At 44.9% G+C, this 22795-nt stretch overlaps 1 protein-coding gene across 7 annotated transcripts in view; it reads left to right on the forward strand.

The window, feature by feature from the left end:
• The window catches only part of RIPOR1 (RHO family interacting cell polarization regulator 1), a 96378-nt gene that overhangs the window by 2707 nt on the left and 70876 nt on the right, over positions 1-22795 (forward strand). The window contains exon 1 of one of the 7 annotated variants that reach the window (XM_083452438.1): positions 10947-11335. The exons of 2 other annotated variants lie outside the window; for them this stretch is intronic. Coding sequence is in view for 1 of the 5 variants with exons in the window: in XM_083452437.1 (XP_083308563.1) it covers positions 19803-19863 (61 nt within the window). In the remaining 4 variants the exon portion in view is untranslated. Of the gene's footprint in view, positions 1-10946; positions 11336-19744; positions 19864-22795 lie in introns of those variants that run through there. 4 more of the 7 variants (XM_083452428.1, XM_083452434.1, XM_083452437.1 and 1 more) reach the window with 4 other exon arrangements.

Raw genomic sequence — 22795 nt, forward strand, 5'->3', positions numbered from 1 at the left:
TAGCTGCTAGTGTGTTGGATTAAGACCTGGGAGACCAGGGTTCAAATCCCCACTTAGCCATGAAGCTTACTGGGTGCTTGAGCTCCTTGGAGGAAAAGTGGGGTACAGAAATGCAATAAATAAATGATAATAAATTAATTAATAACAGGGGCAGTGCAAGTTACTTAGGAGCAGTGGTGGAGCTTCATGCTCCGGCACAGGGGGGGCGGAGAGCAGGTGGGGGCGGGGCTGGCACACGTCCCGGGGGCGTGATGCGCCGCCTGCAGGGGTGTGATGTGCATCCTGGGGGCGTGGCGCCCAGCACGGGCGGCGGGGGGGGCAGCCACAATGGCACCCCACTGGGATCACACTGCCGGGGGCAGTGCGCTTCCCCCACACTCCTCTTCCTCCACCAGTGCTTAGCAGGAGCTGGGCTACAGACCCATGGCACAAATTGGCATATGCTACATTTGGTGACTGGGGTCTCACCAGCACTGCACTTTGCAGTATGCCCAGCCTCCTAGTACCAAAATTTGGGGCTCATTGCAAACTATTCAGGGCTCAGGCCTCTTGAGCCACCCACAGCAAAATCCCAGCTAATAACAACTAGCTGTCTACTTGTTTATTTCCCATCTTTTATCAAATGAAGCATGAAGCTGATTGACAAAAAAATGTATAAATATGTGAAGAGAAATGAAATACATACACAGCACAATTTTTTTTAATGAAACAACAATAAAGGCAGGCTGGTTAAAAAACAACAACTGCCAAATTAAAAGGAGGAACATCAGTTGCAAATGGGAGACGAAAGCAAATACCAATAGCAAGATGATGATGATAGCAAACCCTGGTGCTAAAGTGTTCACTCCCACCAATCTGAAGCAAAGCAGGGCCACTCACATGTATGGTAGGCATTTCTTACATACTCAAGGGACTGCCAAGCTACACTGAAACATACAAATGCTGACATGTCAGTTGAGTGGGGAGGATGAAATTGGAGGTTGTGGGGGGAAACAAAAGGAGGAAATTGGCCTGCAAAAGCTACTAATGGCTTATAGTAAATGGAATGTACATTGCAGGACTGAGTGCTTGTCTTTTGCATACGCCACTCCCTTTCCCTCTCCATTCTGAATCTTCCCACCATTACACTGACAGCTAGCATTCCATGGCCACTGAGCATGCCCAGTTCCCAGAGGGAAGTTCAAGTTAGAGGATATGCGCCATGAAGCTAAAAAAGCCTTTCCTTCCAGGAAGAAGGAAAGGGGAAAAGAAGAAACCTATTCTCTTCCTCACAATCCAGGATGTAGCTCCCCTGTATTATAGTTCCTACACAGAAAGGCAGCTAGGGGTCTTTCTTTCCAAAGAATCCTGGGAACTGTAGATTACACTTCACAAACTACAGTTCCCACGATTCTTTGTGGTAATGATGGTGTATGTGCAGCCTCAAACTGGGGACTAATGTAGCTCTGTCTAAACCACAAGGTTTTGGTCTAGAGCAGGCATGTCCAACAGGTCGGTCACAATCTACTGGTCAGTCACGGGGCGTCCCTGGTTGATCTTGGTTGGTCGCATTATCCTGCTTCCCCCCCCCCCCAAAAAAAGCTCAACAACTTTGGTCAATCCAATCAGAGTAGATTGCAGTCTCTTGGAAGTTGGGACATGCCTGGTCTAGAGCAAAGGCTCTAGTTAACAAGCAAAAGGCAGTGAAACTAATTACTTCCTCCTTTATGCCTATTTGATCAATGAGGTGGCAGTTCCTCCTGCTTGCATGTTTGATCAATGAGGTGGCAGTTCCTCCTGCTTGCATGTTGTTCTTACCCTCTTCCATAACCAAAATATCTCTTTTTGGCTCCTGCTCCATCACCACCCCACCCCATGTCCTGGATACTTTCCTGTTGCCTCCTGTTGGTAAAACAAACTGTGCCTAGCTTAGTGCAACCAGCTATCTTTGGGCGAAAACGGATTGTCTTCTTGCAGCCACTGATGCCAATTACAAAGTCTTAAAATAGCCAACAATATGCAGGACAGATGCAGCTATCTTTTAGCACATAGGATGGGCATATTCTTATATCATCCTGCCCATGCCTCAAGGTCTTCAGGCAAGGCTTTTGTTGCCCATTTAGTGTTGCTCAATGGGTGGTGGTGACCTTGAATAGGGCTTTTTCTCCAGTGGGAATTTAGCTATGGAATTCCTTTCCTCTTGCATGTGAATGTGGCACTGTAAACTGGCAATAAAATGGCAGTTTGTAAACTGACAGGAATCTAAGGATGAAGGTTGGCATTGAATTGAAATGGACTAAATACATACATAAAATATGTTTGGGGAGATACATATATTTTGGAGTAAGGAAGCAATTTTATTCTTAGCTTGGATGGGTTTGTTATGTTTATTTCTTCTTCATAGTCTTCATAATCATCTGTGTCCAGAGAAGCTCAAGAATAGCAACCATTAAAACAACACTTAAAAACTGTTAGGCTAGCTGCTTACTTGTGAGTAACCTAACTAGCAATCAGTTTGAATAGCCTGCAGTTGAGCTTCCAGACTCTTCCAGGTGGTTTATAAGCAGGCTGGGGTGGATGGAATGAGGAGGGGGAGAATTTTGGAGAAGCAAATAGGAAGGAATAGGGCAAGGATGGGGAATCTCAGGCTACCTGAAAGAGTCTTGGAAATCTCCCCAGGCCATACACCTTTCTAGCTCTTCGCTGCATCCTCCTTGGGCCCTTTTACCTGAAGGCGTCCTGTGATAATACATCATGCGTACCTGGATAGAGAGAGGTGTGTGTGGAAGCATTTTATCATAGAAAGGTAAGAGTCATTGCAGCTGCTCTACCAGCGAATGCCTTGGGCCATACCCACCATTGGCATATGGACCTAGGAAGCCCCCCCCCCCCACCTCCAGGTACAAATGCAGCTATGGGGTTGATAAAGATTTCCTTCTCCTGGAATATGGGAACCTAGTGGGAAAGGGCATGTGGTAAGCTGGGCTATTTCCCCACCACCCCATGAGCCTGACTACTTCTGCCTGACAATAAGACTTCAGAGTTAATTAAATACTGATAATTTCCTCTCCTTAAGTGTTCCGACCTGTTGATTCAGCATGATGCTTTGTTTGCTCACATGAGATAACTTGAACTATTTGCTGCATGTGTATCTTTCTGTCATGGCTAGTCTGTTCTCTGCTTGTGATGGAACATTATGTTCTGAATTCTTTTTTGTAGAGCTGGTGGACTGCTAACTGTTTCTGCCATAATTATAAGAAAGGGATGTAGCTCTGTGGTAGAGCACATGCTTTGCTTGCAGAAGGTCCCAAGTTTATTCTCTATAATCTCGAGTGAGATATAGGAAATAATTTTGTCTGAGACCCCAGAGAGCTGCAAATAGTAAGTGCAGATGATACTGATCTTGACTGATGTATAAGGCAGTCTAGAGCAGGGATAGGCAATGTGGTGCCTTCCAGATGTTTTGGACTACAGCTCCCATCATTCTCTATCATTGGTTCTGCTCCCTGAGGCTGGTGGGAGTTGTAGTCCAGAAATTTGGAGAGTACAGTACTGTTTTGACTACTGTTCTACAGAGTTAAACTAAAAGGGCTTTTGGTTTTCTCCAACTTTTATTTTTGTTTAAAGCATGGAAAAAGCCTGGTAGCACCAGACCAAGGAGCATTTAATCCAATACTGTATCATGTGTCTAACTGTGGTCAGCATTGGATGTATGAAAGCAAACATACAATGCTGCAGAGAAACAATGGGGTCCTTGCTTCCTGTTATTCACTAAGATCAGCTAATTCTCACAATGTAATTATATAGATAGGAGTTGTAGAAACATCTTAAGAGTAGGGGTGTCATCATCCGATGCACATTACCTGTTTTGTTTCCCTGTGCCTGCAAAACAAAAAACCAATACTCCTGTTCAAGGCAGCTGTCATCTGTGCATGCACTGTCACCACAGCTGTCTGAATAGTACGCACCTCAACTTATTTGTGTTTTGCATTTCCAAATCAGATGGAAACTGGTTTGAGGGGAAACACATCCAAAGAGAGTATTTCTTAAACTACTACATACATGTGGATTATGGCTAACATCTTGGGTACGGTACTTGGTTTCAGACACAAGCAGTGGGAGTGCACCAGAGCCAGAGTAAATGGTAATATGTACGCAGCCTCAGTCTCTTTGGGTTGTATCCAACCTTAGTCATACTTGGAGTAGACCCATTGAAAGCAATGGGCATCATTAACTGTATACTCTTGAGTAAAAATTAATTGCCTTTGCCTTTAAGGTGCCACAGCAAGAACTCTTTGCTCTTCTGGCTGCAACAGACTAACATGAGTATCTCTTTGGGAGCAGAAATCTGAAAAAGGTATAACCTTGTTTTATTTGGTTTGTGATTTGTCTTGTATTATTGTCTGGGTTCATGTGGTTGCTTTTCCACTGAAGGACTATGACTAATGTAATAAAAATACCCAAGACAAGTGCAAAGTGGCTTGAACTGACAGGTGTAAATTAACAATTGCGTTCTGTGAGGGAAGCAAGTGAGATCAAACCCAGAGGAAAATCAGCCCAAACCATTTTTTCTGCCTTAGTTGGTTTTGTGAAATCTATTTCACCTTGAGTGGTGCTGTTATTGAGCACCAGGTGGCAGCAGCTGCAATAACACTGCACAGACCAGCCTGGTGGTGGCTTCCTCAGGAAAGGGCGGCTGCTTTTACTCACTCAACTGTTTTTGGGTGCCTCCAGACTGTCACTATATTTTGCAGGAGCGATTCATGTGCATACCAGAAATTTAGGTTTGTGCAATTAAAGCTCAACAAACAAAATGTGATGATGGCAGTCATTTATTTTCATTCCAAAATCCACATACCAATCAAAACATTACAAAAATAGTCTGCAGGTGTTAAAAGAATTCTGCAGATATTTTGGGGTTTTTGCTAAACAATCCAAAGATTGGATAGGGTAAAGAAATGAAATTGTCTGATGTGGGAGCCATGAGGTGATAGACCTAGGGAAATAAATTGACAAGTTACTTCAGTCTACTGAGTTCAGTAGGTCTACTCTAAGTATCACTAACTTTAAATACCACCCATGGAGTCTGCTATTAGTCACAGACTCCTTGGTTCCAATATTAGCAGACTTTCCACTCCCCCACCTAGCCTGTTGAAGAGTTCTGGAGAACTCAAAAGCTTGTTCTTCAGTCCAAGTCCAGTTTAAATATAAGAACCCTAGAAAGAGGGAGCAAGGAGGCCTTGAAGTTACCCATAGCTAGCACTTGGACAGCAGTCTGGGCAGACACAGATCACCTAGTCAAAGTCTTCCCCACTATGGTAAATATGTATTGTATTTCTATTTAAATTATAGTAACTATTTCTAAATTTGCATCTATACATATGAATTAGCAAATGTACCTATTATGCAAATCTCTGTCCTCTTCTGCAGTCTTCTTTTGGTGATTCTTTTTTAGTATTGCATAATTTCCCATTCTAGTTTTTGCCCATCACCTCAATTCCTGTCCCTGTTGCTTGGTCTCATTCCTCTTGGCTGTGCTTCCTTCTATTATAGAAAGCTGCCCATCTGTCCAGCTGTTATCCAGCTTTCATAAATCTCATATGTTTTCTCTTCTACAATATTGCTCATGCCAAAAGCTGCTGGGCACCAAAATGTGTTGGGTTTTGTCTCCTGGAAGCTGCCTGGCCTAGCATATAACGCATTCCACACGTAGTTAGTTCATCCCAGCTGGGCTCTGAAGTGCTCCAGGTGATGTGAGCCAAAGCAGGCCTGTGTTTCTGCCTCCTCCCTGCCAGCATTTCAGCAGTACTTGGACCAAACCACGTTAGCTTGCATACTTTGTGTTTTTGCAAGGTTTAGTTTTGTTGAGTGGAACCCTGGACTTCTGCCCCAAAGTCCTGCCCTGATGGCACCACTGACACGCACCACACCCGAAGCACAAGGCTGCACTTCTGAATACACAAAGTGATACACTCGCTGGCTAATCAACTGCTGGCAGAGCCAGTGGGCCCAGCTGTTTCTGTCACTCATGGCGGGGAGATGGTGAGAGAGAGCAGCTATGGCCAGCAAAGGGGCTGAGGAGATAGGCCTGTGAGTGCGTCTCTGAATGTTCAGTGATGCACAGTCTTCTTTCTAGATAAATTGGTCTTGTGTTGTTCTAGCATGACTTCCTGGCAGAGTCTTGTTTATTGATGGAACATTTCTCTGCACAGTGTCCTTGCTCCTTCTGAAGCTCTCTGCCCTAGGGAACAGCTGCAATCCCAATGCCTCAGCTGCCAAGTGCTTATAACGGAGTTCAAAGAAGAGACATTCCTGGAGGAATGACCTAGCCAACACATGCAATACAGGAAACCTCCTGAACCCCTCATTCACTGAAATGGGCATGTTTCTCTCTACTTCTTCTGAATCTTAGCACTGTTAGAAACACTCTGTAGATCTGGAGGGGCCGCTGGTTGGACCTGTGACTACAGTAACTGCATTGAAGTTCTCATGTCCACAATGCAATGTTAAGGTCTGACAGGTCTCTGCCATTCTAAAGCCTGAGGTTTAGCTAGCCATGTGTTCCAACTTCACAGAGAACAGTCCTCAGTTTGAAGGGCTATTTAGTCCAAGTCCACTGCAAAGAAAATCCTGGACAACAGGGGCCTTGAAACTGCCCATTAACAACACATGGACAGCACACTAAGCAGACATACACATCTCCAGATCAGTAGAATAATAGAATTACAGAATCATAGAGTTGGAAGGGACCCAAAGGTCATCTAGTCCAGCCCCCTGCAATGCAGCAATCTCAGCTAAAGCATCCATGACAGATGGCCAGTCTTCCTTCCTATGGTGAGATGTATTTATTTTAGTAATTATTTCTAAATTTGCAATTATACATGTAAACCAGCACATGTAAATCTGGGCAGTCTTTTTTTCTTTTTTTTTTAGTTTTTATGGATAAGTAGCCATTCTACCTGACGCATGGGATAGCATTTAGTGGTGTCCTGAGGTAGAGCCCTGGGATGCCATGGGCCGGTCAACTCTTTAAAAAGACAAAAATCTGATGCTTAGGCAGAACCTAGGAATGTGGTCCAGCAGTAACAGGACAGAGCTTGAGATGACAGGAAACTTGAGAAACTCAGATGAAGGAAGTCTACATTGTAGTAATCCTACCATAATTGTTGGTATTGTCTTCAGTGCAATGTGGCAAAGTATAGTAGCAAAGGAAATTGTCTCTGATGTGCAAAGTATGTTTCCTGCTTTACCAAGGAAGTTCAAGCCGCCAATTTAAGGCTGAGTGAGACTTCCAAGGGTTGGTAACATGCAGTGTTTTGGACTTGATTCTTCTTCTTGCAACTAAAGCCGCATGCAAACAATACATGCTTTAACACATTAGTTTCTCCAAAGCATCCTGGGAACTGTGGTTTAAGGGTGTTGTGAGGGGTAAACTACAGTTCCCAGGATGCTTTGGGGGAAATGTGCTTTAAATATATGGTCTGTATGCGGCCCACACCTCGAACACAGGATACAGCTAGGTCATGCATTTTTGTCAGTATCTTAGATTCAGTAGATTTCAGAGAGATCCTCTAAAGAAAGTGCACTCAAGAAATCTAGTCTCTCCACTCCAAAGAACAATCTGGGTAAATCTGAAGGGAAATGCTCTGGAATGGCATTGACCTCACTTGCAGATAAATTGGAAAGAATATGAGTTAATCTCTTAAGACATCTACCATGTTTGCCTTTTGCTGAAATTTTATCAACAAACACAGGTGGTCTTGCAAGATCTTGCAATTATGTCTGGGAACTGATGAATGTTACAGCCCAGTCCTAAACATCCCCACCCCCAGGAATGAATCAGTCCTACTAATTTCAAATACACAGTTAGACAGGCAGCGTAATATTTGCATTACATGTACTGTATAGTCATCTATCTATCTTGTATTCTAACTGAACTGAATGCAATGTGACCATGTGTTGTATTTAAGTTAAATTGGTATGTAAACTATGTTGATGGAAACACTGAGAGAGAGAAGAATTGGCCTTGATAGGATTGTGACAGAGTATCATGAATTACACAATAATTATGAGAAATGATAAAATAATGTAGCATTTTGCAGTGAGTTTTATATTTTTCCTCCTTGGAAGCTTATTTAATAGATGTATAAATCTCCTGTCTCCTGGATGCTTACTGAGCATTGAAATGACCACAGAGAGCAAGAAAGCTAACATGACTCATCCTATTGCAGGAATGGGGATTATAAAGGAGCTGGAGGACACAAAGAGGACACAACAAGAGCAGCATGTGCTTGACAGTGTGGGCAGAAAGAGTCCTCCCTGCTGAAGGAATGTCTGCTTTCCCAGAGGAGTAACAGCCAGCTAGCCTACAGCCTGCATGAAAACAAAACTAAGCACAATAAGAGGCTAGCAACTACTTACTTACTTACTTACTTACTTACTGTGTTAAGAAAGTAAGAGTCCTGCTAGATCAGACTAAAGTCTAGCAATCAGTTCCCAAACACAAGAATGTGAGTAGAAGTGCCCTCTTCTGCTGGATCACAGTGACTGGTGCCAAGAGTCATACTGTGTCTGATACTGTAGAAATGTACGGGTGTCATGATTAGCAGCCGTTCCTTTCAACCACTCTCCTTGCATGCATGCTTGCTTATTTACTACCGCAAAACGTGATGATTGCCACCAGTTTAGATGACTTAAAAAAAAAAAAAAAAGATCAGAAGTACAGTTCCTAATGCACTTAATAGTGGGGCAAAAAAAAAAAAATCACATCTGTCAACCAATGCGCCTCTTTTGTTTCAGATAGTACATGGGTAGACAAGTCTAAAAAGCCTGGGACAAAAATTGTCACGGCCCTGCTGGATTAGGCCAAAGGTCTGGGAAATCCAGCATCTTCTTCTTGCAGTGCCTATTGGAAGTCCACAGTAAATACCTGTGTTCCTCTGCACATGTGATTCTTGGCAACTGGTATTCAGAAGCATACTGCCTCCGACTGTGGAAGCATTCAAAGCATGGTCCCACCATAGATTTATATAATGGCATTTTGATATTGGCAGTTTTATTGTTTATCCCCCCCCCTTTCTCAGCTGCCCTTTGAGGGGTCATCTTCTTTGTTTGCTGTGACTTGCAATGAGTTAATATGGGAAAGCACATGTGGGTGTAGACTGAGGTGGCCTTTCCTGGGTTCTCAGTCCACCCCAAAGAAAGACCATATTCTTGATCTATATAGCCGGGGCATGAGTTTCATAGGAATTATCAACTCAAGATGCTCACAATGTCTCTCTTTGTGCTCCAGCGCTGTAGCAACATGCTTTGCAGCTTGGCTCAAATGTTGGACATCTGCCGTCAATCAAAATGAAATACTGACACCATAACCAGCTAATCAAGCCAAGCTCCTACTGGGCTGTTGTCCAATGGGAGCAGCTCCTCCTCCCCTCCTCAATGTGTGGGAGACCTGCTGGTTGGAGGCGGGTGGAAGCATGGAAACTGCAGCAGCAAAGAGCTGCAAGAACAACAAAGCCAAGCCCTTGGAGACTTGTTCTGTAAATAGAAACATGTAGCAAGGATGAGAGAGGTGTGTATTTATCCTCATAGGGGAAAACCCATGACAAGCAGGAGCCTGTGTAAAGCTCTGGCCCTCAAAGGTGCCACAACTTTCCAGGCTTGGCAGGGTACAAGGATTGCAAGGCAATTATATTCCGGATGTGAACATTAATTTTTTTGCCAGCTGTAAGGGGGTCTCCTGTGCCTGAATTAAATGAAGGGAGTTAGAGTAAGGGCCAAATCTGTCCTGGCCTCGGTTGTCAACATTTTTGACATATTGCATGTTGCATGTTTTTCCATATGAAGTGGCTTGAGCAGGGGGCAGCAAGGTTTATCTCATCTGGGCCGGTTCACTCCAGCGGATATCACTCCATGGGCTGGATTGCGTGTGCACGCCCATGATTTTCAGCATCTGCGCATGTGCAGACACTATTTTCAGCGCTGCGGAAGCGAGTGGTTTTAGCGCAGCGCGCAGGGACTTGCCAAGCGGGAGGCTCGATTTGGAGGTGGCTCGTGGGCTGGTTAAACGACCCCCATAGGCTGCTTGTGGCCTGTGGGCCTTAGGCTGCCGACCTCTGGGCTTGAGCATTCGTATGATCACTATGCTTAAAAATATATTGTCCATCAATAATTACATACTGTAATAACATATCGATTCTCAAAAATATTGGAAAAGCTGTTGAGAGTGTCACTCCAGAAATCAGGGCTAAAACTAATGGGTAGAAATTACAGGGAAGCAGATTTCAGCTAAACATTAGGGAGAAATTTAAGAGTATAAGCTGCCTGGCAGTACAAGGGACTGCTTCAAAAAATGGTGGGCTCTGCTAAGTTGGTGGTATTTAAGCCGAGGCTGGATGGCCTACTGTCAACGGTGTTGTAGTTGCATCTTGCATTGCAGCTCCTGCACTGAGCAGGGGTGGAGTATGTGGCCTCACTGGTCCCTTCTAACTCTCTTGAGCCGAAGCTTTTATGGCAGCATTTCTGCAATGGACCTCAAAGCTACTCGCAGTCAACAATATGCAGAAGAAAAACAATACAAAGCAGATCAACCGGTGAACTTACAATTAAAACATGACACCTGTAAGGAGGAGGCATTCGTGCTGTCTTAATGGAAAGGGGTCGCAACAGAAGGAGGAGACGTCACCGCGGTGGCTCCATCAGCTCTTTTTCTTAGGATAGTAAAACAAATGGATGCTTTGACGCGTTAGCTCTAAAAGCGTAAGTCTGTGTGCACGTGTGAATGTTGTTGACGCGAGCAGGAAGAGGACAGAATTCTAGCAAAGGAGAAGAAATGCGCTTTTTATATTCGAGTGGCAAGTACTGCCGCGAAAGCACTTACAGGACCCCTGTGCAGACGTTATGCCTGCACGGGGGTGGGGGGAGGAAAATGTTCACTTCCGCTGCCCCCCCCCCCGCTAAAAACGCTCGACAGAACTTTTGGAAGCGTTAACCCCACAGGCACGTCCCCGCCCCCTACGGGCGTAACGTCTGGAAGGATGATTGATGACTGTAAGGGGAAGTGCGGGTCGGGTGGCTCCAGCGCCGCCGAGTTCCCCGCTCGGCGTTATAGCGAGGGAAACGCCGCCCTCCAAGCGAAGTTCTCTCTCTCTCCTCCTCCTCTTGTTCCTCCCGCTTTCCCGGTGGGAGACGCTGCGCCCCGCCTCCTCGCGCTCGGCCCGCTGCTTCGTCCCGCGCCGGCTCCTCCCCGTCTTGTTGCCGTGCGCCTCGGGTGGGTGGCTGGCCAGGCAAGCTGCGGAGCGGCGTCCGGATACGGACGGGGCGGATGACCGACGACGGGGACTCAACTAGCAGCCATGTAAGTGCGAGGCGCTGGGGGAGGGCGCGCTGGCGGCGAACGGCTTACCCCCCCCCCTTTCTGCTAAAGGTTGGCTTTTTGAGGCAGTCTTGGGCGCACGGGGCACCCTGAGGAAGAGTGGGCGAGACGGGGTCCCTGCTTCTTCCTCCTCCTCCTCGCTCTTTTCCTACATGGTTTGAGAGGGTGTGGGGTTGGGGACGCTCCGTCGTCCTTTGCTGGGGAAAATATAAGCTCCTCCACCCCTGAATCTTTCCCCCTTTTCTTGCTAAGTTGTCCCTACATGGAGAAAGGCTGGAGCTCTCTCTACCTCTCACTCTTCTTCCTCTAGACTCGGAGATACTTCGGGATGGTGTGCCTGCCGCGTGTATGCTTTGAGATCTGTCTCCCAACTCACTTTCTGGGCTCCCCATGGGAGGAAAACAAACGGGGGAATCTTTCCAGGGCCCAAGGTGCCATCAGCATGGGACTTTGGGGCCACTGTTCAGCAGAATGAGCACAAGGGCCCCATAAAGGCAGAAGTACTGGTTTGCCACATTTTGGAGGATGAGAAGCTCTGCATAGTGTCTGTAAGATGTTCCCCTTTGTGAGACTATAAAAGGCCTGAGGCTAATATTCCCGCTCTGAACCCTCTTTTTTTCATCAGACCCCCTTGATGAGTAAGTTATAGGCAGCTTGAGCCAGTCACTTCCTAACTTGGGAATGGCAATGGTTCAGCGAGCTCTTAATCTTGAATTTCCTAGAATGGATGTCCTGGACACTCACAACCTTGTTTAATTTCTTTAATGGCTTGTTTTTAATTTGCTTAGTGTTAGTGGAATACAGTACTATAATATGGGAACCTCTCTCTTCCTCCTACTCCAAGTATTCCCTTTCCTGGAATCTTTCAGAGCATGTGATGGTAGTGGGAGGAGAGCATGGTACAGTTTCCAGATCAGGATTTTGGACACTCTTTTGAGTGCTGAGTAGGATGCGTCTTGTAGCTGCAGTGGCAGCCATTGTTTCCCTGCCCCTCTACCACCTGTGAGTTAGAAAAACTTTTTGCCTCTGAAGTTCAGTGGAGGCAGTTCTTGATTCCATAAGGAGAGACAATCTCAGTGTGTGTTTACATCTATACAGTACATGTATGTTACTGTTGAACCACTGTGAGCAGCTCTCTGCCTATGATCAGGTGCTGCATGTTTTTGTTTGCATCATGTGTTGCTGAGCTAAGCCCTAGGATGGCTGCAATCCTAATCCCTTTACTTCGGGGCTGTAAGCCCTACTGAATTCAACAGGATTTACTTCTGAGCAGACCACGGTTAGGATTGCGCTGAAAACCCTCCAATTCAGATTGATGCTGTTGTGGAGCATATAGTGTACATTCATGCATTTCCTCTTCCAGCTTGCTGAGAAGTGGAAGAAGGTGGCAGGAGACTGCGGTAGTGGCAAAAGGTTCAGAGAAAGCTTGGGAGCAGTGGTTGCAAAAGAAAGTAACAGGATTTGATGATCTGGGGTTGTGGCTGAGGATGGCTAGTGAGTGGGTTTCCATGCAGTTCTGGGAGAAGCAAGATGCACAGGCTTAAAGGACTTGCAAATTGCTGGAACTTGGATCTATTTCCCCCCTTGCATTGTTTCTTCTGGTTGCTCTGCTGTGGGCAGTAGCCACGTTGGTAATACCAGGTAATCTTCATTTTCCATTTCATGGCTGAGTAGCCATTCTCTGCAAATGCTTGATTAAATTTCCAGTTCCCCAGTGCGCTGTCTGGTTGCCAGTTGGCTGTGATTTGCCTGCCGCCTGCCCGCTTCTCAGCTTGTTGCATTATTTGTGTAATTTGCAGTGTGGGTTTCACAGCCTGAACATTCTCCCGAGGAGGTTAGCAGGGTGTAATTTTCAGATGAAAGCTTTCTGCTCCCTGCCACTTGCCCTCCCAGGCCTGGAAGCTCAGGGAGCAACTTTGATACCAAGGCTGAGTCTCTGTCTCTGCTGGTGTTGGGATGTTGCAAGCAAGAGAGATCAGGTAGGAGCTGCCAAGCAGAGCCTAAAGGTGGACTTTGCCTCTGATCGTTCTTTAATGTATAATTGAGAACCTTATTTAAGAAACAGAAACAGTGACAGTTAAATGGGGAGCCCGTTTCAGAGGTTACCTTTGGAAGGGAAAACTCGGAGAGATAACTTGAAGAAACTTGTTTTGAACCAAACTAGAACAGTTTTCTGGCCATCTTTTGAAAATTATAAGAAAAAAAGCCTTGGATGCAACTGAGAGGCAAAGCGTGCCCCCCCTCAAAGTGGAGAGGTCTTACTGTAATTCTTTCTTCTCCTGCCACTTGGAATTGATCCCTCCCCTGGCCGCCTCCCCACACACTTTGGAAATATGGGGATACTGTCCTTTTCTTCCTACATATGGAGGGAAGCGGCTTGTGGGAGGGGCAGCTCTAGCTTCCTGCAATTTTCTGCTCAAAATTGCCTCCACCCACACCCATTTGGGGAAAAATGCATGGTTCTTACATCTTTTTTTCCATGAGAAGAAAAGCTGCCGCATGGCGGGGGGAGTTTTGTGTTGGTGGAAAGGGGAGTGGTTCGTCAGCCCCTCTCCCCACCAAAAGATACTGATCCACACATCTAATTTAACCTTTTCACACATTCAGGAGTATATTGTAGTGAAGGACAATTGTTACATGGTGCTAATTCAAGGGGGAAATGTGATAATGATTTATGAGAAATTATCATACCTTTTTATTGTGTATGCACGTTCAAATCAGTATTCATTTCCTACCAAGGAGGACTGTGAACAGAGAAGCCATATACCACAATTCACTTCTCTTTTCTTGAGAGGAAGTGGCCATTATCTTTGAGATTGGCAAAGGCGCTCCCAGAAGTGGATGCTGTGGTCCTTATGCAAACACTTCAGAATGGTGCAACTGCTCCTACCTCTTCCTCAGTCTAATCTGGGGTATTTTTTGAAATTGTTTTTATTTCCATTTTCTAATGCACAAAAAGCAATAATAACAACAATAAAAAGGAAGAGCAAAGATAAAAGCAAGAAAAAGGAAAAGAGAGAAAGAATATGAGGAGAAAGGAGGGGAGTGGTAATATTCCATAAACAGCATTAAAGTTAGTCTAATCTCAGGTTTAACAACCCACATTAAAATTTGTTAAATTATTTTATCAAGATGTGGCCTCTAGTCCTGAACAACACCTATAGATCATGAGAAATCTTACATGTTTATTACATTTTGATTGCGCCTTTCCTCCAAAGACCTCAGGGCTGCACATATGGTTCTTCTCTTCTGCACACCCCCCCACCTGTGAGGTAGGCTAGGCTAAAAGAAATTGGGCCAAGGTCAGCTTCCTGACTGAGTGGGAAGTTAACCCTGCATCTCTCAGGTCTTATAGCCTGTTTATTTGGGCATATGAGCTAGAAGGGTTTATCTTGTACAGTACAGGCAACTCTCTGGGTTGGATAGAAGACCTGGGGGCTAGCTTAACTATCCCAGCAGAGATGCTAAGTGTCGTCCTTTTGTTAGGGTAATTGGCTGATTGCTCTGAATAGCTGGCCCATAATGACTAGGAAATAGTTGGAGGGTTCTTTTGGCAAAAGAAAATATACCTCTCCCTGCACCCTAGCTAAGGATGATGTAACCCAAGTGTCTGTGTGGAGAGATGACTTCAGTTTGCAAGCACTGTCACTATTTTCATTTTGCAAGTGGGATACAACTGCTTCCCAACAAATTCAGGTTGCACAATGAAAGTGGATGAGGTGCTGTTGCATAACAAGCCCACTTTAGGGGGGGGGGGGAGTCTGAATTTTTCACAGTAAGGAGAGGAATATAACCTGGAAAGTCTGGGGTAACAACGCCACAGTCAACTAGGAATGAATGTTCAGTAAATAGCCCCACTAACTTCATGCAAACAAAGCATTTGAATGCTCAATAAACAGGTTGTCTGGAAGTGACTATTGTCAGACTGAAAAAGGTGAGACAAAGATCTTAGTTTGGACACTGTAAGCATCTTGGGGTGCTGGTTGTCTCCCTAGAGATATGATGCAAAAGTAGTGGGTTGTGACTGTTGGAGTGCTTACATAGTGTGCTCAACTGCATTGTTTGCAAATAATGCAAATGCTACAAAACACAAATAAGCCCCCAGTGACCTTCCTGAATAAACTTCTTACAGGGTAAGAATAATAAGCGTAACAGTACCATGGTTGAAATGTTTTCTTTCACTTTCAACATGGTGGCTGAGGACTTTAGGGAACCCTCCTCAGCTTGGCCATCTTGATATATGTACTGAATTTGTTCATTTGTTGCGGACAACTTTTGATAGCTAAATCTATTTGTTGCATGTGGCTCACTAATGTATAATCTGGGTTATAACTTGGAAGGGACTGCTTCTGAATATGGAGCTCTCAATTGTTTGACCAGGTGGGTTTGCAATATGTGATCTTCATGTTTCTGGCTTCAAGGCCGGCCTCTGTTAAAAACTGATTAAATTGTTTTGAATGCAGATGTCAGTTTCTGCCAAGTGTCCTTCAGCTCTTGAACTCCCAGTTTTGGGGATTAATAATAAAAAAAGAATGTTTTGTCCTTTTAGGTGTGGTCGAGAGGAAGATGCCTCAGTTTTTGCATGTGCAGAATCATAGAACTGAAAAAGATCTATTTCAATCCCTTCCTCAGTTCAGGATGCAGCTTACAGCATCCATGATAGGTGGCTGTTTAGCCTCTGCTTAAGTAAACCCACCACAAAGGAGAGCCCACCACCATCTGAGGAAGTCTGTCCCACTGTGGAACAGCTCTTACCATTAGGATGTTTCTCCTGATCTTTAGCTGAAATCTGCTTCCTTTCCATTTCCACCCATTGGTTTTAGCCCTTCCCTCTGGAGCAGCATCTTCTGCATAATAGCCCTTCAAATATTTGCATATAGATATAATATCTTCTCTTAATCTTCTCTTGCACAGGCGAAACATAGCTAGCTCTTTCAACCATTTCTTTTAGGAATTGGTTTCCAGATCCCTTGCCATCCTGGTCACATAGGCTGATCACATTTCTCCGATGAAAATAGGTAGGGACGTCCCATTCCATAATGATAATTTTACTATTTATACCCCACACATCTTATTGGGTTGCCCCAGCCATGCCGGGCAGCTTCCAACATATATAAAAACAAAATAAAACGTTAAACATTAAATAAACCCTTCCCTTTACAGGATTGCCTTCAGATGGCTCAGAGGTCGGATAACTCCATACACTCCAACATTTCTCCAATGAAAATAAGGACATCTTAAGGAAAAGTGGGACATTCCGGAATCAAATCAGAAATTGGGACGGCTTCTCTATATCAGGGACATCCCTGCAAAATAGGGACACTTGGAGGATCTGTGATCCTCCTCCTCTGAACATGCACCTTAAAATGTGGCACCTTGAACTGGACATGGTGCTCCCTGTGCTGTATAGAAATAGGCTGATATTAACCTGCCTCATATTTCTAAGGATCTTTCTACTTGTATCGCCAAAAAGATGAAAAGGCATAGGGTTTCTGTTTTAGCACCTTATGGGATGCATTGAGCAAACAAATTTGATAAGCCTCGTGTTTCCCAATTGCAGTGGGTGTTGCCTTGCCTGGGGCATGATGAACCTGAACTGGCAGGGCTGACCATATTCCCAGCCTATTATCCTCCAGGTGTTGTTGGGCTCCAGCTCCCATGAGCACCAGCCAATGTAGCAAATGGTTAAAGATGATGAGGGCACTGAAGGCCATCAGTCTGGGAAATTCTGCACTAAGTAATGCTTGGTGGCTGCCTGGAGCAGTGCTTCGTAGTGGGAGCAGTATTCGTCTTGCTGCTGCAGTAGATGGAATGGCCTTTCTGTTGTTCTCAGAGCTACTTGGCATACATGGTGCTTCTTGGGACTGCTGTGAGAGAGATCTGATACTATGGGAAGGTGAGAACGGACTAGGAAAAGGGTCAAACACAGTCCTGCCACCAGCCCAATATTCCAGTGGGCTTTTGGCCAAGTGTGAGGCCCGTTTAAATAGTTTTGACAAGGGTGCCAAAGTTAAGGCCAGCACTGTGACATGAGTAGCACTTTATCTGGATTGGTGTTTTTCTCTCTCTGCTGTGTCCTTGTGCCATTTATATAACAGCTTTGTAAATGACAAGAGGAATTTGGTCCTGCGGGTTGAATATTTTAGAGCCGCCTAGGAACCAGTTTGCTGTTTCCTAAATGGTGCTTGTGCTTTTGCACTTTAGATCTTAGTGAATTCTCAGCTGTGCCTGCCTTTGAGGAGTGCCCAAGGGATCCAGAGCATTTTTCAGTTTCTGGATCCTTAGGCTTGGGTTGTCTCTCTCCTGTTAAAGCAGCACCAAAGGCTTGTTTTTAGTCTGAAGTTTAGATCTAAAGTTAATCTTGTTTCTCAGCAGATGCTAATGCAAGTGTGTATTCTGTACTTAATCATATCCAAATAGGTTTGTGAGACTTGATATCTGGAAGTTTTATGAGAATCTCTGCGATCAAGCAGGGAAAGGGAATTCCTTTCTGTTTCATTTCCTCAAGAAGCCTGTGAGCCTCTCCATCACTGAGGCATACAAATTGTAGTGCTGCATATTGAGATACGGTTGATGCAGCCAGGGGTGGGAAACCTTTTCCAGACCAAGGGCCATGTGTCAGTGGTGGGCAGGGCCAGGGCCAGATGCAAAACTGGGCGGAGCAAAGGATGTGACTCTTAACTTTTGTACAGTAGAGTACATTGCAGCCACACCAAAGCCAGAAGCTTCTACAAACTCCCACCATCCACATCTTTTTATCTTCTGCCCAGGCAAGTAAGAGGCATTATTGCAGTTCAATGACATTTTCCAGCCTGACAAAAGCAGTTGAGGAGTACAGAGAGCAGGGCTACCCTTGGGATAAGGCGTGGCCTGGGAAGAGTCTCAGGGGATTGCATTTGGTCCATGGACCTGGGGTTCCCCATCCCTATGTAAAGCAATGTGGAGCAGAGAGAGAAGACTGGGGGACAGATTGTGGGCAGAAATCTGAGAATGAAGCTATCACTTGGCTGCTGTTAACTTGTATTTTCTTAACTCAAGTGAATGCCTTTCTGAAAGCAGAACTGGATAAGAAGAAGCATAAGGAAATACAGAGAGCCAAGCTACAATGAGAGCAAACAGAACAGCTGAGCTGTTTTCACAAAATACACTTAAAATGGCATCATATTTACTTGTGTCATGCATATCCAATTCCCAGCCCTCTGGAGGAGAACCCAGATGCTAAGCTTCTCTTTAGTAAAAACGGCAGTCTCTGGACGTGCACAGTTAGATTCTGGAAAAAACCAAAACCCCAGGATCAGGATAGTGCATGATTACTCGGGTTTTTTTACTTTAATATTCACATTGCTGGGGACTATCTTTAAATGATAATGCTGATGAACTAACCCTGCTCACGAGTTCAAATATAAGTGCTGGAGTTAATGCAACACAGTTCTGTCAGGTATGCTGTAGTTATATCCTGCACTGAGCAGGGGGATTGATAAATGACCTCCAAAGTCTCTTCCAGCTCTACCATTTCTAAGCATATATATTCAGAAGTCTCCCTACTATTATCCCTACTGAGTTCCCTGGGGCCTCATTCCCTATTCAGCTTCTACAGGATTGAGATGGCCTCTTTAGATCTAAGATGTGTTATAGTAGAAGGAGATTGTTGACTTCTGCTGTATGGCAGGCAGTGTTATAGGCTAGTCTGGAAACTGGCTGGGTCATAGGAATACTCTGTGCTCACTTTTCTCCTTGTTTCTTCCCTCAAGTGTAGGTTGTTGCACCTCTGAGGTGGGTTGCCTTTTCGTCTGGTGTTTTCACAAGCAGTAGCTGTTGCTGGATAGTCTCAATCTCCTTTTGATGTCTGGTGAGGCAAACTTTGCCCCCCTCTTGGGACCAGGCTGCTACTGCTTGCTACGGCAAGGAATTCACACAGAATGGGGCAATCTGTAGAAAGGTGGACCCATTGTTAACTGATTCCAATCCCAGGGAGCCTGCTTCTTTCCCCTTGTTTCTTTTCTGGCTTCTCACATGTGTGGAAATGTGCCGTAAATAATTTCCGGAGAAACTGAACCTCAGTTCTCTCCAGCATCTTTGGGAACTTTTGCAATATATACTGCCCCCCCCCCTTGTGTTTTGTTCCATGACATCTTTCCTAGGCCATGTGACTTCCTTCTGAGTTTGCAGTTTGGACATCTGTCGTCCAGAAGAGGCAGGAGGTTATTAAAAGCTATTTCCTGTTGCTGTGTTGTGCTATGGTTTGATTGTGTGTTCCTGTTGCATTTTATCTATCTAAACAGTATAAAAAATAGTTTTCCTGTTTAGGCTGTAAATGTTATTATTAATATGTAATCTAATAGGCCTGCTTTCTCATGTTATTTGTGGGACTTGTGGGGACCCAGTGGTTAATAGGAGGAGGGCCTTGAACAGCCATTTATTTACTTTTATCCATGGCCTTTACAACCTCATGATTATTCTTCCCTGTGGAGTGCTTAGGACATTCTTGGAAGTCATAAGAGGTGCTGATGGTAAGTGAATTTGGTACAGAGAGCATTAAAAGCTGGAAGCAGAGGCTGCTATGTTCTGAGCCTTTGGAGTCTAGCTCTTGCATGGATTTTTCTGCCTTCCTTGAGGCAAACACTAGTTATGTTGGCTGCCTTTTCCCTATCAAAGGGGAATATGTTTTCTGCATAACAAATACAGTTTACATTGGAATTGGCCAGATTCTGTGTTGTGTATAATTTATGCAGCTCAAGCACATTTGCATGTATTTAGCATAACTTATTATGCTTTAGCTATGCAGGGCTCCGAAGCTCAGCCCCCCAATCACCAGAAATCCTATCCTATTCTTCTGTTGCCGTTCAGTTATGGTTGTGTAATTTCATGTGGCATTTCCCATACATTTTACCCAGCCTTTCTTTGCAGTCATAAGAACTGGGTCCTTGCCTTTGCTTTAAAATGTGGAAGCTGAGATTCTCAGGGCAGTTCTTAAACATTATGCATTTTTGACTGTCTTTAAAATATACAAACACACAGGAGCTGCCAAGGCTACAATATGAAATCAAAGCTTGGTCTTTCTCCTTTCCCCTTTGCACCATTTCCTGCACTGAGAATACCCCCTTGCAGATGATTTTGCTCCTTGTAGCAGGTGCATTCACAGGTGCAAGGTGAAAGGATTAAAATCCTCTCTCCTTCCACACTGAGATTCCACATGATATTTCAACCTCGGAGGCTGCATTGTGTTTAGGGGAAGGGGAGAAGAGCATTTGCAGTGGTACCTCGGGTTACATACGCTTCAGGTTACAGACTCCGCTAACCCAGAAATAGTGCTTCAGGTTAAGAACTTTACTTCAGGATGAGAACAGAAATCACGCTCTAGCGGCACGGCGGCAGCAGGAGGCCCCATTAGCTAAAGTGGTGCTTCAGGTTAAGAACAGTTTCAGGTTAAGAATGGACCTCCGGAACGAATTAAATACTTAACCCGAGGTACCACTGTACTTTGCATACAGCTTCAACCCCCAGCATCTCCAAGTAGACCTGGGAAAGATTCTGTGCCGGAAATTCTGGAGAGCCTCTGGCTGCCAGTGTAGACAATACTGAGCTAAACTGTCTGATTCAATAGAAGGCAGCTTTCTGCTGATAGGAAATGGGGAAACAGCCTTATACCAGGTCTTACTCCAGTACATTTCCTGCATTTTCAGGGGAATTGACTAAATGACATTTGATGACCCTTCTTCCTCAGATTCCAGGTCAGACTATTTGCCCATCTAGCCCAGTAACATCTTTTCTAGCTGGTGACAGCTTTCCAGGGTCTTTCCCATCACCCCTTACTTCATCCTTTTAACTGGAGGTTCCAGGAGCTGATTCTTGTGACTTCCTACATGCAAAGTATGTATGACTGAAATACAATCATGTCCCATACACATATGTGTAGTGCCCCCCTCAGGATTCGGAATCCTTCTCTCTACACCATATTCCACACTCCTGAGGAATTGGGGAGTCCAGGTCGCTCTGCCCTATCATGCTCCAGCCTGTCGATAAATGTTTGCCTGCAAAACCACATGTGACTGTTGAAGCACTGGGGAAGCTCATCCACCAAAATGCTCCCTGTAAGGGTCTCGATGAATGAGTTGTTGCATCTGTGAGTGTTAAATAATTATGAAAAGCATACTGCACTTCCTATTTTGCAAATGTGGAAGTGATAGTGGTTGGGTTTCCTCCGTTTGTTTGCTGCATCACCGGCTGTGAAAGCCAGACCCTAGGATGCCTGTTTTGTTGATTTCAGGGTTAGATAAGGACACAGGAGGGACAAATTGGGGTAATCATTACCACAGTAACACATTCTAGATTTGCCTCCTTGGCACTGTATGCTGTGAATTAGTTAGACCCTGTCCAGTCTCATAGTGATTTGGCTAATTTGCATAGGGCAGGCGTGGAGAATATTTGTCGCTTCAGATGTTTTCAGAGCCAAGCCACTTATGAGGCAAGGTGAGGCAACTGCCTCAGGTATCAGGATCCACAGGGGCAGCAGATCTGTTCTCCAAGGAATGCATTGCCTGCTGCAGCTGCAGTAGCAGCAACAGTTGTGGTGCGCCCCTTGGAAGCCAGATCTGCCCCCCATGCCACCTCTACAGTGACCTTTTGACCAATAGGAGGCACTGCTGGTCTTCTCCCCCCGTTGTGTAGATCAGACATAGGCAAACTCAGCCCTCCAGATGTTTTGGGACTACAACTCCCACCATCCCTAGCTAACAGGACCAGTTGTCAGGGATGATGGGAGTTGTAGTCCCAAAACATCTGGAGGGCTGAGTTTGCCTATGCCTGGTGTAGATCTTTATTGGCCCCTTGGTCCTGATGTAGATCTTCATTCACCCCTTCTTCCCTGGCCATGGCAGGATGGAACAGCATTTTGTGGTTCATTTCAGGTGCCAAAATATATTGAGCCAGTCCTGGATGTTGCTGAACTACAACTCTCATCATCCATGGTCATTGGCTATGCTTGCTGGGCTGAAGGGAGTTGTAGTCCACAACATCTGGTGGACCAAAGATTCCTCACCCCTGGCATATGGTAATTTGTATTGGGGAAAATTTAGTTTGTATGAGAAAATTTTCAGATGCCCTCAATAGTTATCAAACTTAGAATGTTTATTTTACTTGTATTTAGTAAACAAAGCTGAATACTTTTGAAACTGCCAAGCTTGCATATTTATTTTCAGTTGGCATTTGGTCATCATTGCTAATGCGAGTGTGAAATCTCCTAGGGAAAATTTTCTGTTGCACGTTTCAAAAGGACTAGAAGCATTTTAGTGCCCAACTTCTCTCAACTTATCTGTTTGATGCCATCTGCCTTTCCTCCCACGAAAACGATGGGGAAATGCCTTCTCAGCTCTGCACGTGTAACACCTTTGCTCTTCTGTACATGCATGGCATGGGTATTCCACCCACCTACCCTGTTCATGC

The sequence above is a fragment of the Podarcis tiliguerta genome (genome assembly GCF_965153285.1).
Source record: "Podarcis tiliguerta genome assembly, chromosome: 8".
Classification (NCBI taxonomy): Eukaryota; Metazoa; Chordata; class Lepidosauria; order Squamata; family Lacertidae; genus Podarcis; species Podarcis tiliguerta.